The sequence below is a fragment of the Drosophila obscura genome, unplaced genomic scaffold, assembly GCF_018151105.1.
Source record: "Drosophila obscura isolate BZ-5 IFL unplaced genomic scaffold, ASM1815110v1 contig_36, whole genome shotgun sequence".
NCBI classification, from domain to species: Eukaryota; Metazoa; Arthropoda; class Insecta; order Diptera; family Drosophilidae; genus Drosophila; species Drosophila obscura.
The window spans coordinates 17,920-33,544 of NW_024542824.1; the positions used below are offsets into that span (position 1 = coordinate 17,920).

The following is a 15,625-nucleotide window of genomic DNA, read 5'->3' on the forward strand; positions in this document are numbered from 1 at the left end:
AGGTTTGCAAACGATTTCTTAGGTTATTACTTACTTAAGGGAATTTAGGTTTATCAAATGAATCATCATGAAGTATATAAATAAATATTGTTTTAGTATGAAACAAGGCTAAATAATTTCGGAAGGAACCATGCAGTGTCTGCCGATAGAGAGGTGATTCCCCGTCGTCGTTGTTGGAGGGATCCTTGAATATAGGTGGCCCTTAAGGATCATGGTAGGGTGGGCGTTCTCGCACTGTTGCGGTAAGCAGCCAACAATGACCCGACTATAGATGATTTTTTTTTCTTCCTTCTTCTACCTTTGCTGACCTTTCCCGCTAGTCCCTCGTATCCCTATTCCTGTTCCCTTTCCCAACTCGTACGCGAATTTAATAGATTCTTAAATTGATTGAGCACTAGAGTGGTGGTATCTTGTCCTTATACCCACACCCCGCCGACCAGAGACAAAAGCCGAAGCCAGCGCGTACCTCTCCTCCAGTCTAGGTTTTCATCTGCTCCCCTCACCCTGTACGTTGTATGCTACAATGTTACAATGTTGCTTCCAAAAGTTTAGCAGTTAAGCAGCTCAAAATTTTGATGCCTCAAAGACAGATCTGGAAACCGAAAACTGAAATCGAAAATGTGTGGAGAGCAACAAATTTTCTGTTTACTCGTAGACCCTGAGAATGAGATCATTTTCAGAGCTCTTTCTCACTCTCTGCATCTGCCTCTGCCTTGCCTCTGCATCTGCCTTGCCTCTGCCTCTGTATTGCTGAATCTTTTGTGTGTGTGTGCTTTTTGCTATTGGCCTCTCTTGATGTTTCTTCGTGTTGCGGCGTTCTATTTTTTTTTTTGTATACATTTTTCTTGGTCAAATGTTTTTGGCATCGTCAAAAAATTTATTGAAATTTCTCCTGGCTCTGGAACAACCAGCCGACGCAAAGCGCATTAAACAAAACAATGGAAAAGAGCAACAACAAAACGTTGACCAAAATGCAGGTCACCCAGAAATAAAACACGAAGGGATGGATTGCAAGGGTTCGAACAGCCGCCTACCCCTTACATTGTTTCGTGACGGTCTTTTTCTTCTGGCTGCACATAGGATAGGAGCCCATCACACTCCCGAATGTAGCCAAGCTCCAAGGCAAGTTGGAGCTTAGTCTCCAACTTTTCCCAAAAGTGAAAATCGTTAGTTATGTGCTGCGGATACGGGATGCGTACATATAATCAGGGATGCTTATTCACTCGGGGAATTACTCACCATATACTTCAAGTTAATCACATCAAAGATTTCTTTGAGGGAGGTTGGATGCTTGATATCCGACACCACTTGAATAATGGGCACAGAGCATTTCGAGAATGGAGATTTAATCAGGTATTTGTTGTAGCGTAACTTCATCTTGTTGCAGATTTTAGATTCTATTTTACGCTTTTTCGAGTTTTTCGAGTTGTTTAGTTTACTTCGTTTGAAAGTAGACTGTGAATATCACACGGGAAAACTGAGCAATTGACGGAGAGATCAAAAGCCTGCTTTGGCCAATCGATTTGTTCGGGAATGCTCGTTCGACTGCTCCAAGAGGGCATAAGGAAATCAAAGGCTGCTTTGGTCATTCGATTTAATCGAAATATGAGTTATCAGCTGGGGGATTTAGGGATTAGCAAATGGCAGCGTCGAATGATTCTTCCATTTCCCATTCTCCCAGCCTTTCGCTTACGGAAGCTTTCTACAACGAATCCAATACACCTCTCCTCTTCCAGGGTATCGTCTGGGAATACAATCGCACGAATTGGCGGCCACAAGCAACCACAATACTCGGGTTGTCGGGCGAAGGGTAAACGGAAATGGACTTGGATAATTTGAGAGCGCACATAAAGAATAAAGAACCCAAAACAGAATAGTTATCAACAGAATTAAAATAATAAAACTGCAAATGGGGACAACAAATGCCTCACTTTGAGGGAGGGCCAGAGGGAGAGGGAGAGAGGCTGAGGCAGTGGCAGCAAGCGTATCTATCGTTCGATAGCCCGTTGCATGTGCAATTGTCAAAGCAGCAACAAGATAAGTTGGCAGAAACGGTCAACGTGTTTCCTTCCTTTGCGAAGCAAGGTCTTGGAAAAACAAGCTGGTTGTCTCACGAGATTGAAGTGGGCAACGCTAAGGCCATAAAGCAGCGACATTATGCTGTGTCTCCAGCTGTAGAAAAGTAATGTCCACTTAGGTTAATATATATGTTTTACCGAATGTTATCGGGGGCCGGTTCAAGAGTTTGTAAGGTTTAGTTTAGAACTATGTGGCAGGCAGGTCACTGTGCCAAACAGCAAAACGTTTAACTACGGAGATGATCGAATCTGAAGTGTCTTCTGCTTTCTCTGACGAGCCTCCACCACAGCGGCTGTCGAACGCCGACAGAGAGCAAAGCACCAGACAGAGCATAAGCAAAGCAAACAAAACAGTAATAAAGAGAGGTTTTTTTTTTTATTAAATAGAGAGACGTTCTTTTAAAAGGTTTATATTGTTTTTTTGCGCATTGTGCTGCCATGGGCCGGCGCTTAGCCGAACATACTCCCCCCGTTGAAGAGCGCGGATCTTTAACGTCCTTATTTTGCAGCACTGTTGTTGTCTTCAGCACCGTCTTCAGTACCGCTACTCCGGACTTTATTTCTGACCCTATGCTGGGTCGAGCGAGGGGCCACTTCAGATGAGCTACCTGAAAATAGAGAAGCAAAAAGTGGAGCTGCCTTGAGAGACGGAGAAACCTCTCCTGCAACTATCCATCCCAGTTTGGTCTCCTGAAGACGTGGCAGTCCAGTTCCCAACTTGATATTGCCAGGGCATAGAAGCTCGAAGAACAGAGCCGCTCCAATCAGAATATCAACTGGCTGGGGCTGGTGAAACTTCTGATCCGCCAGAGGTATGTTGGAGGGCATGTTCCAGCGATTAATGTCGTGGATACCGTTGGGTTGGTTACCCGTAATGGTTGGAGCAATAAGTGCCGTAATGGTCGCGGCATAGTTGGACGCGTATGATTCCAGTTGGATATCGACGCAGCATCCTTCGGATATGGCACACGAATCGCCTAGACCAGAAACGGAAACTTCCGACTCTTTCTTCTGTAGCTGCAACTGTTGAGCCAGACGAGAAGTGACGAAATGCACCTGCGATCCAGAATCGAGCAGGGCACGGCAAGGAATCAACATCCCGGAGCGACTCCTTACGCTGATTATGGCAGTGGGCAAAATCACAGCGTCCCGTCGATGACTCTGGGCCAAGAGCGACGTGGCTGACGATGTTACGGCATGTTCAGCGACAGAGGGTATCGCGGGAATTCGTAGAGTCGATGTTGATTTGACGAGTTGAGGCAGAATGGCTTGAGAAGTGTAGGACGAAGACTCGGAATGAAGTAGTGTGTTATGCTTAGCACCACATACTCGGCAGGATCGTGACCGACATTCACCTTGCTGATGGCCTGATCGGAGGCAGTTGGTGCATAGGGATAGCTTATTAGCTTCCTGGAGCCGAAGTCGAGGAGAAAGGTTGCTGAATTGAGAACATCGATATATCGAATGTCCGGTGTCGCCGCAGAGCGCGCAGGCAATCGGCTTGAAGGTAGTTGCAACTAGGCAGTGTTTCCGATTGCTATTAGTGTACATTTCCTTAGCGTGCTCCTGAGTCTCCAACCTCTGGCATCTCTGCTCCAGAAAAGCGGTAAATTGCTGGCTTGTGGGTATGCTATCCATTGACGAGCATTCCTCCCACTTGGCTTGTGTGGCGCTGTCCACTTTCTGTAGCAGGATATGTATCAGAATGCAGTCAGCTATCTGGTCCTTTGTCCCCATACTCTGCAAGGCCCGCAGATTGGCATTTACAGTATCTGACAATGACCGGAGCTGGGACACAGACGAGGTCTCAATACGCTGCACACCCAAAATGTCGGTGACATGTGCCTGAAATATTAAACGCTTGTTATTGAGTCGTTTATTAAGAAGGTCTAGGGCGATGGGATAGCTGGCGTGGCTGAATTCTAGCGAAGAGATTGTGTCTAGAGCAGGTCCTTTCAGGCAGGATCGTAGGTGCTGCAGCTTCTCCACATTCGTTAGGTCAGAATCCTTGTCAATTATGGAGGCAAACATGCCCCAAAACGCAGCATATTTCGCGTAGCCCCCGCTGAATTCGGGAAGCTTTAATTCCGGCAGGCGAGGCCGACTCTGCACTATGACTGTAGCTGGGGCCTCTCCAACATGATCCGTCCGCATTGTTGAGCATGGGAGCATTGTGGGCTGCCGCTTGTTCAACTCGCGCTTCATACGAATTTCCAGCATGACCACGCATTCGTCAAACTCCTCCCTCAAGGGACTGCCAATCTCATCGAGATCAATCCTCTCCAGGGCATTATGGTGCTCGTTGAACGAAGCGACCAGATCCGCTAGCAACTTTAGTCGCACATTTAACTCCTCCTCACTGAGTTCCCCAATCCTCTCCTTGCCGACGGCAGTTTCCATTCTCCGTGCTGCTCCTACCATGGATTGCACCTTGCGCTTGTTGAATGCAGCTTCCGAATCGACGAACAAAGGTGAGGGGGGAGAGATTGAAGGGGTGCTATTAGAAGCCATCGTGTATGCTCAGTAGAAAGCTGGGTTTAGAGTCACTGAGCGAGTGTAGAGGTTAACAGCCGGTGACTAACCTCGAGCAGTTTTACATGAACTGTACAATCGATCGCAGCGCTCAAAACACACGGTCTTGCAGTTTTACAGATCAGCAGCGTGAGCTAACAGTTTGAAACGCACTAAACTTGTGCATCCGACAACAACAAAGGCATGCACACTGAGAGCACGAAACCGAAACGAAACAGCAGCAAGCAAGCAGACCGCAAAGCAGATGACGCGAGAACCGTTTCTGTTGCTTGTGCACATACGACAAACCGAAAAAACCGTGGTTCAAAGCCAATTTATCCAACGAAAATGTTATGTTTTTTGTGATAAAATTTAACAAGTTTATGTTTCTATCACGTTGGGGTCACCAATTGTTGAGCTACTGAGCTTCTTCAGTAGCGTTGTATTGCGATATTATTAAAAAGGCGATGATTTTTCAGTTAATGTATTCACAGTTTATTGTACTTAAGTTAATATATATGTTTTATCCAAAACTAGCGAAAGGTGTGCGGATTTGATAACGAGAGTTAACGATGGGTCGATTGAAGACGCGGGGCCGGTTCAAGACTGTTGAAGTTGTTAGATTTATGTAAGGTTTAGTTTAGAACTATGTGGCAGGCAGGTCACTGTGCCAAACAGCAAAACGTTTAACTACGGAGATGATCGAATCTGAAGTGTCTTCTGCTTTCTCTGACGAGCCTCCACCACAGCGGCTGTCGAACGCCGACAGAGAGCAAAGCACCAGACAGAGCATAAGCAAAGCAAACAAAACAGTAATAAAGAGAGACGTTACTTTTAAGAGATGTTACATATGGTCTCTTTGCTCATTGTGCTGCCATGGGCCGGCGCTTAGCCGAACATTGATCTTAAAATAAAACTATCAGCCATGCTCCGGTTATTGCAAATCGCAAAAAGTTACGATTTGACAGTCAAATCGCAAAAAAGCGTGCTCCGCTTGTCGTGAATCGGAAGATTTTTACGATTTGAAACCGGTTGCTAAGTGAGCTCGCGATTTCAAAAAAAATTGAACATAGCACCTAAAAAAAACTTGTATGTGCGGGAAAAAAATATAAACAACTCTGCAAATGATTTATGTTTATTTATGGTTTTTTCAAGTTTTTCGGCTGGAAGACAATGGTTATTTTATTAGCTTTATGAAAAATCATATTAAAGTAGCTTTCTTTGTACATTTTATCTATTTCGATGACCAACCGAAAACCCACGTGGTTACATAGAAATTTTTGGAGTCTTCGAATGCACGGTTTTTTTTTTCGCAAGTCATCCTTATAGTCGGATATATTTTTTGGCTATATTTTCCATCTTTTTCGAACAAGAGAATAATAAGTTTTTATTTTTTTTTATCCTGTCTGGTTTGTTGCGTTTGGGTTGGCTTAATTAGTAAGGAAATGTATAAATTTTTCTCAGCTCTTTGTTTGTACGTTGATATACAATGACTGCATCATCAAGTGGCCCATGCGACACCAAGCCGAAGCCTGTTACGCGCGGAACCCAGGCAGAAACGCAGCCCCTAATCCCGCCCAACCGACCGAGGGGCGCTGCCGCATGACGCGCGACGCGTTTAACCGATCCGATCGCGAGCATGCAGGAAAGGTAGGTTTTAGACTAAAATTCCAGTAAAATTAGTGCTAAACACAACTCAAAGAGCTAAACATGCAAAGATAGCTAGCTAAGATAGCTAAGAAATTGTACTAATTACGGGAAAGGTATGTTAGTATTAGTGATTTAAGAAGAGGAAGGGAATTAGTGGTGGATATTATATGGTAGAGGGAATTTAATTCCGAGCATAGGACCCTAAATGGTTCGTGCAAGGAATAATTTGATCTACAAAGCGGTAGGAACAAAGGAATAAAGTTTCTAGTATATCTAATAGGAATCGTAAAGTTTATGCGGCTCAACAAGCCGGGGCTATTTACGTCACGCTTGATCAGATTGTCCATAAAAATCACCCCAAGCATTTTTCTACGACTAGCTAAGGTTGGAAGGTTTATTAAAAGCAATCTACGAGGGTAAGATGGCAGTCTCACACCTGCTTCCCAGTTAAGGCCACGCAGAGAAAAAAGTTTTTCTGGACTGATTCTATACGGTCCTGGTGTACTTTGTACTGGGGGCACCATACACAAGAGCCGTACTCTAAAATCGGACGAACAAGCGAGATATAGAGAGTCTTCGTTAAATAGGGGTCGTCAAATTCCTGTGACCACCTCTTTATAAACACAAGCACGACCATGGCCCTTTTTACCATGGTAGAAATGTGTTCAGAAAACTTTAACTTTGGGTCTAGCTTAACACCAAAATCATCAACCAAAGTAATTCTCTCAAGAGAACCACCGCAGAGGCTATAAGGAGCCAAAAAGGGGCTGGAGCGATGAAATCTCATTACTTTGCATTTCGAGGCATTTATGTGTAACACATTTGCACAACACCATGACTGAAAGTTATTGAGTTCGGATTGCAAGCGAGAGTGAAATGAAATGTCCTTATTCTGGACGCACATTTTAACATCATCCGCATACATGAGTACTCGAGAGTTTGTTAATACTGAAGGCAGGTCATTAATAAAGAGTGTGAAAAGTAGTGGGCCTAGATGGCTGCCCTGTGGTACTCCAGAAGTTACCTTAATAGGTGAAGAGAAGGAGTTTTTGAAGAGGACTCTCTGAGACCTAGAACGAAGGTAGTTAGTAATCCATCTCAAAAGATAAGGCAGAAACCCTAAAAGGTCAAATTTTTGTGCTAGAAGGGAATGGTTTACAGAATCGATTGCTTTACTGAAATCAGTGTAATTGACATCCGTATGCAAGTTACCTTGGAAGCCTTTAATGATTGATCGCCGCCGTGCTGAGACGGAGATATAAGGGATTTGCAGAGATGTTGCAAATGTAGACTTCAAATTTTTTCAAACATTTTAGGAATAGCGGATAATTAATCTATAATTATTTGCATCAGACTTGCTTCCTTTCCTCTTATGGAGCGGAATAATAAAAGATTCCTTCCAGATGGGGGAAAGCATGAAGAGTTAATGGATAGGGTGAATATTATAAGAAAATCATATCCTGCATCGAGATAGCTAATTTTTATAACATTGAGCGTTAAGAACGGAGAAATTTGACCGAGCTATTACATAGCGAGAGAGAGAAGACTTCTCGAAATTTTTTATAGAGACTATATATAGACTGGATAACTCTTTGGTAAAACAAGTGGGACACAAGAATAAAAAAATGATTCAAGTACATTGTAAAAAATGTTTGTGCCTTTCATAACGTCAGTGCACAAGTACAGAGCGGACCGCTCAAAATCACTAATGAGGTTTTTAAGCTTCGTAAACTCGGCTTCACGAAAGCAGCGTTCGATCCAATACACTAGGCCCAATATCGACCAACACTTCGAATGTAGAGTGGTAGGAGTCTTCAGGTATAGTGAGCGGAAAGGCTCGGGTTAGCAACGCTATATTCGGAACTGAGACAATGCACAGATCAAGCAACCGACCCAAGGAAGTTTTCACATGATTGACTTGAGACAGGTATAGGTCTAACAAGCCGTCGATAAAGTCATGTCGTGACATGGGCACAAGGTTATTAGACTCCTTTACCGAAGACCGAACAGTACCTGGCAAATTGAAATCTCCAAGTACTATCATATGGTCTTTATCTGATAGCGAGGACGAAACAGTTTTTAAAGCGGACAAGTGAAGCTCGTATATTAAGATATCCGAGGAAGGTGGAATATACGTATAAGTAATGAAAATGGAAAAGCCTGGGAGAATTAGTTTTACGCACAAGAATTCCAGGTCTTGTTGAACCTGGCCTATGAAATATTCCGACGTGAAGTTTGAGTCCACTGCAATGAGGGCGCCACCTCCAAGTCGAGACGTTAACCGACCTGCCAAAACTTCGGAACTAACGATGTCCGGATTTAACCAGGTCTTGGTAAACACAATAATGTGGGACGAGAATGCGAGACTCTCAAGAAAAAGTGTGCTGAGCTTACTACGCAAGCCTCTAGCATTCTGGTAGGTAACTTGAAGAGAGGAAGTTAGTTTTTTGGATGGGTAAAAGTAGAGTTGGAACATGAGGATGGAGGGGCCTATTCTCTTTCTTAGCCTTAAACTCTTTTACCACCAAATGCTTCGGCCAATACGTGCCGGAACAAATGGTGTCAAATTGAGTCGGGGAGACGCTTATCTTGAAGATATCTCCCTGTCGGTGGAAAATTTTAATTTTTCCACCTTTAGGCCGACGGCTTTTATTTTGCTTTGTATAATAGCGATTACATCATTGGGTGTGATGTCAGGGGCAAGCCGTGATACAAAAACTTGCCGTTTTGGTGGGACTCCCACTGCATACTTTCCGAAGTGACGCTTTCGGCTCCCTAATCAGCATCACCAGCAGCGTTTCCCTTGGAGTAACAAACTTAATCAACGGCTGCACAGAAGAAGTGGTCGGAGTAAGTTTTTCGGATGCCGTCGGACGAAGGACATAAGTCCAGCGAAGTAGACTTCTTGCGCCTCGGAGACTCAGCCAGCGCCTGTAAACTGCTGAACTGAGTGTCCATGGCCAAGAGCCGATCATATTGCTGTCTAAAGCCTACTATCAGCTTTTTGAAGCCACTCCGCGTCTGCCTCATGAACAAACGCACGTCGTTTTCCACAGCACGGCATTCCTCACAACTATAATGCAGGCCGTTATCTTGGGAAATGGCATCTCCTACACGGCTCGAGATCCCTACACATTTTGCGTGCACTACGCTTTCGCAAAGCCAGAAAGGGATATTGGGCTGGTCATAGGTGATCTGCTTCTTGCATGTATTTTTCGGAACAGACGACAAATAAATCCATAATATTGTACTTAATTTTTTTTTTTTAAGTTCCATACAATTAGCAATCAGACCAGCAATGAGAGAGGAGAGTGGTTGCAGCAACAGCTTCTAACTGAGAGCGCTACTGCACAGAAAGCGCAAGAAAGAAATTGATCGAGAGAGAGTGATTGACGGCAATGGCTACGAGAGAGCCTAAATGTAATGAGAGTGCGTATATATGAAAACCAACAACACAAACACACGACTAGCCGACGCAAAAAATTAATTAAATTCGTTGCGTTTTTACACAATTATTAGGCATGCACCCACGGTAAGGATCGATTTTAAGTTAAAGAGATGTTAGGAAGTTAATTTGAAAATAAAACACCGGCTGTTTAAGTAAAATAATAAAAAAAAAATGCGGAGCGCAAAACAAAAACTCGTCTGGTTACAATAGCCTATTTACACTGACATGAGTAACCTATCGATTGTTGAGTTAACTCAATAACTCAGAATTGGCGTCTACACCAGCACAAACCTATGGAAAAAACTGAGTTTTGACCAAAACGCAATAGCTCATCCGTAATGTAGACAGGCTATAAGAAAGAGAACGACTAAATACGATTCTTATAACTCCGCATCGTCGAATTTGTTCATTTTTGGCTCAATTATAGCCTATTTACACTGACATAAGTTACCTATCGATTGTTGAGTTAGAATAACAAATTAATTAATAACAAATATTCAAATTCATCTAATTGAAATGATTTTCATTCATGTATGTGAGAGTTCTTCCGTACCCCACGAAAACCATTATTTTTTCCTTCCAGAAGTCTAGAAGTTCCTGAAAAGGCAAATAGGTCTACAAAAATTTGGCTAATAATGATAAAATTGGCTAAAAGTATTATTTTTTAGTAATATATGCGAATTTAAATTTTTCCTCTATTTTTCTATGTAAACAACATGTTTTTTGTTGTTGTTTCTACTGGTGAGAGTTCACACGATAGGCGAACAGGGTTGAAATAATCGGGGAATCGAACAAACGCAACTGAAACGCAAACATAACTCAACTTTTTGCCACCACTAGGCTCCAATGCTAAACCTACTTAAAAAAACTTTGTTTTGCCCAAAACGAAATATCTCTATAACTGCACCATAGTGTAAACAGGCTAATATTCATTAGAAACAATATTTTTAGGTTTTTCAAAAATGTTGCTGTTAAACAGCCAAGCGAATTAACAAATTAATATTCATTCCTTCATAATTATCAAAATCTTTTTATATTATGAAAATCCAGCTGTTTTCCCATGGATGATCTACGGTGTCAGTGTGAATCGGTGTTGGAATATTTCAAAAATTCTCACAGTTCCCCCGGGATGGGCTCAGTGTGCAGAGCTTATATCGAAAGCAATTTCATATCGATACATTATTATAATATCGAGCCAAAAAAAATCATCATTATATTGTTACACGTTTTAACGAAGATGGTGGATGCACAGGTTAATAAATAAAATATAATGACATTCTTATAAATAAAATTTGTTAATGTTGCAGTTGTCTAATGCCTTGCGAGATTTGCCCAACAGGGTATTAAACGTTTCCGTGGAGGAACGGCAGCTTGTGTTTGAAAATGTTTCTGCTGTTCTGAAAAACCCCGGTAAGCGTTTGTTACAGGGTCGGAATATCTGAATAGATAAATAAATTACATGTTTTTTTATAAATAATAAAATTTTATTTTATATAAACATATATATAAATCATAATGAAAACTGTGAAAAACAAAATCTACAAACAGCTTCAAAAGCCTTAAAAAGCCTTGCAGTGCCTCGTTTCTTCAAGTATAGCATAAAGCATAAAAAGAATATTTTTCATATAATGAACTTTACAAGTATTGTTTTCAAGAATTTCATAGTGAAATCCTTGATTTGTATCACTTGTAAAAACATTTTTCTAAAAAATTTAGCTACCAGTACTACCAATGCTAAAAAAATATATATTTTCCAAAACTAAAACTGTTACTAAAAAAAACTTTAAAAATTATTTTTTCATTTCACAATGTTACATTTGTTGGTAACATACAATTATATTTATCTTAACCCAATATAACATTTGGCTCTAGCAATTTTGTTTTCCTGCTAAATTTTACAAATTCAAGAAAAGTAGACAAAATTTATTATTCCTGTTTCTGAGTAAAAGAACTCAGAAATCAAAAGATTTAAAGTAATTACGTTAATTACAGGTTTTAATAATAGAAAACAGCTAATATGTACATGTATGTACCTATGTATATACATTTTTAATATTCAGTTTGCTCTAGTAGTAAAGAAACAAATATTACACAACCCGTAAGAGCACTACCTTTATTTAGATCGCAACTTGTCATACATATGGATGCATAAAAATGCAAGTTATTTATTTTTCTTTGGTAGTAATATTTATTTAAGAACTAAGTAGATTGTACCCTGCCACGTTTCGCTGTGGCACATTCCCGTTGCTCCATTTGATCATTTCAGGCTTAAGGCCTGTCTCCAGAGAACAGCTGATGCACAGCTCAAGAATATATGTTAAACAATTATTTTCTGAAGTGAATGGTGCAAGATGTAGGCAAAAACTGTGCGCAAAACCAAAAAGAGAGTTACAAATTATTCTTTTTTTTAATTAAAAAAGAAAAAAAAATTCAAAAAAAAAAAGAGAAATTATTCTTTTTTTAAATTAAAAAAGAAAAAAAATGAAAAAAAAAGAATTGTTGGCAAAAACTGTGCGCAAACGAAAAAGAGAGATGAAAATTATTCTTTTTATACCCGTACTCAAAAAAGAGTTAAGGGGTATATTGTATTTGTGGTAAAAGTGGATGTGTGTAACGCAGAGAAGGAAACGTTTCCGACCATAAAGTATGTATATTCTTGATCAGCATCAATAGCCGAGTCGATATAGCCATTTCTGTCTGTCTGTCTGTCTCGATGAACACCTAGATCTCAGAGACTATAAGAAATAGGGCAACCAAATTTGGTTTCGAGACTCATGTGATATCACACTGCTACAAGTGTATTTCAAAAATTTGCCCCGACCCCTTCCGACCCCACAAAGGACGAAAATCTGAAGCACCCACAATTTTAAAGATACGATAAAACTATAAACGCATTACTGCAGAGAATGACCATTTCTGGCAGATTGCCGAATCTGAATCAAATCGGATCATTATTATAGCCAGAATAACTAAATTAATATTCAGTTGCTACACCCACCTCCACCAGAACGAGACCATGCTACTCATTCTCCTCATTGAGTTCCACTCATTGTGTATGTATAATTCATTCATTCTCCTCATGTTCCACTCAGTGTGTATGTAGAATCTACATTTGAGATGTGTAACGACATTTTAGATGTAGATAACAGATCTAGCAAAAAATGTAAAATGTTAAATATTTTAAAAATCTACATATGTAGATCATAAGCTCACATATTTATATACTGACTGAGTAGTTCATGAATGTGTATGTATATTAGGCTTTATTTTGATTACGCTCCCTAACTTACCAACTTTTCTTAATATAAAACAAATTGTTCAACATAGTCTGATTTTTGGTCAGAAAAAGTATGCGTACTAAACAAAAAAACCAAAGAGAATTCGTAATGTGCGCATTTAATCCCAAATATGCAAAACTTGCGTTCGTCGCTAAAAAGAACTCCAGAACTGAGTAGGCATATTTTGGAATTTTCTGGCAAAGTCCATGCGTTTGATTTTGTTCACTGCTGATATGAGTGGTTTATTCCAGGCGGTACGGCTAGACAAGCCTTTCTTTAAAATTTTGAAAATGGTATCTTCATGAAGGTTCTTGTTGAACTTGCCCTTACTATTCTTGGCGATTTGAGAAGCTGTTGTATTTGGTTTAATTTGAACAGATTTTAAAATGCTCCCCTTCTCACGCTCAGTAGGCTTCTGTGGCCTACCAGATCGGGGCTTAGACTCACAGGAACCGGTTGAATTTAAGTTTTCAAGGACTCTTTGAAGAGAGAAGTGTGCTCTACCAATTATGCCTCGAATTTCCCGAAGAGTTCCCTTCATCACGAAGTTTTATTATGAGTTGCCTCATGTCAGGATCAACTTCTTTGGTTTTTAAACTGTGGTCACACGTTTAATGTAGAAAAAATGATCAGAAGCAAGTAAACGAACTTTGTTTTACCGTTATAAATTTCAAGACAGTTATTCAAAAGCACTATATTTTTTTGTTGCGTGTCCTTTCATTTGTACGCATACTTTTTCTGACCGAAAATCAGACTATGTATTTTGTAAAATTTCGTTTTATATTAAGAAAAGTTGATAAGTAAGGGAGTGTAATCAAAATAAAGCCTAATTCACTGTTCTAGCAGCATGCACCGTTCCAGCGTAATAAAAGCAAAAGAGGTCAAATTTTAGCAGTTCAAAAAACCTTCTTTTCTCTGCTGATTCCTAATATATCTTTAGCACAAAAACGTGCTGCGCAGTCAATATTTTCCACCCTTTTGAGGTACTTGTTATTAAATTGGGACAAAATTAGTTATTTGTATGTATGTCATTGCATTCTACCAAAGACTATGCAATACAAAGATGTTGCACGAGGAGCAAATGCTCGTTCAATTTTCGTTTGACGTTTCATGGTACTGGCGCGCGGGGTATTTTTGTCCATTCTCTCTTTGCCTCTGCTTTCGGCTTCGTAAATGCCTCGGCCCGCGTTGAGTCGAGCGACAGAATACACCAAAAAAATATGAAGTCTGACGACGGGAATCCAGGGCCGTATTAGCAGGGCCCCTAGGGCTACAGAAAAATTTGTTGAAGTTTTTTTGAGTTTTTTGAATGCATACAAAATATAGCGACTGATAAACATAAAAATTAATCTAACAAACATACAATTTTTAAGTTTTTATTTCAAATGAAAAAAGAAGGGAGCTGGAGTGAAAAAAGGGAGGGCCTCCAGATTGATGGTTGCCCAGGGCCCGGTTGAGGGTTGATCTGGCCCTGAATAGGTCGAGTTTGGTTTTAAAGTTGTTATTTGTTTGTATTATTTGTATTTAGGGCAAGTTTGTCTGTTTAACGTGAAGGTGACATGCTTGCACGTTTGCTCATTTACATGTATCCGCCAGTCTGCTAGCCATTTTTCTCAGCCGAAAAGAGGTGGCAAAATTTTTTTTTTTTTTTTTTACGGGATTTTATATATCGAATCTTCCCTATTAGAGACTTACGACAAGTATACAAATCTTAGCCTAATATATTTATTTAATTATTTACACTTAATTACTTAGAGTACGTCCCTAGCTAAGTATTATTGCTGGGTGGGAAGGTCTCTTCGCCGGAGTCGTGTATGGCTAGTGTGCCAAGTTAAAGACTGCGCAAGTCTATTAGGATGGGCTTGAAGCTTGGCCTGGTACTTTGCTTTCACTTTGGAAATTTCATCTTTAACTGATCCTACATTTAAGTCTATGGATATTTTCATTCCGTATGTACCATGGTGCCCCAGTGATAGTTCTTAGTATCTTCGATTGAGCTCTCTGGATTATTTCTAAATTACTAACGCAAGCATTTCCCCATAGCTCGGAGCCGTATGTCCAGATGGGTTTGAGAACTGCATTGTACAAAAGTACTTTGTACTCCAGTTTTAGTGGTGAACGGGTGTTTATTAGCCAATGTAGATTACTAGCTTTAAATTTAAATTTCTCTTCGCTTCGATGTGCTTACGCCAAGTAAGCCTTCTATCCAGATGAACACCAAGGTATGTTACTTCGGTGGTTTGTGGAATGTTGATATTGTTCAGACATAATGGAGGGCAAGTTTGTCTGTTTAACGTGAAGGTGACATGCTTGCACTTTTGCTCATTTACATGTATCCGCCAGTCTGCTAGCCATTTTTCTAAGGCCACCAGATGAGATGTTAAGTGATCCGTGGCCCTTCTTGGGCACTTTGAGCGACTTAATATGGCAGTATCATCAGCAAATGTCTAAGTTGTTGTTAGGCTGTTTGTCGGTAGATCTGCTGTGACTATGATATACAGTGTCGGTCCAAGCACGCTGCCTTGCGGTACACCAGCTTCAATTGGATGATATTCAGAGAGAAATTCTTTGCATCGTACTGCGAAACTTTTTTGTTGTAGGTATGACTCCAATATTCCATGGATGTTCTGTGGAAGTAATATTTTGATTTTGTGGATTAA

General features: G+C 40.5%; 1 protein-coding gene across 3 annotated transcripts in view; it reads left to right on the forward strand.

Moving 5' to 3' along the window:
• Positions 1-10,846: 10,846 nt before the first annotated feature.
• LOC111076189 (eIF-2-alpha kinase activator GCN1) overlaps positions 10,847-15,625 on the forward strand; it is a 43,152-nt gene continuing 38,373 nt past the window's right edge. For 2 of the 3 annotated variants that reach the window (XM_022369872.2, XM_022369871.1), the window contains exons 1-2: positions 10,847-10,939; positions 10,995-11,097. In XM_022369872.2, coding sequence (XP_022225564.1) covers positions 10,925-10,939; positions 10,995-11,097 — 118 coding nt within the window. In that variant the 5' untranslated portion in view covers positions 10,847-10,924. The remainder of the gene's footprint in view (positions 10,940-10,994; positions 11,098-15,625) is intronic. The other variant, XM_022369870.2, reaches the window with a different exon arrangement.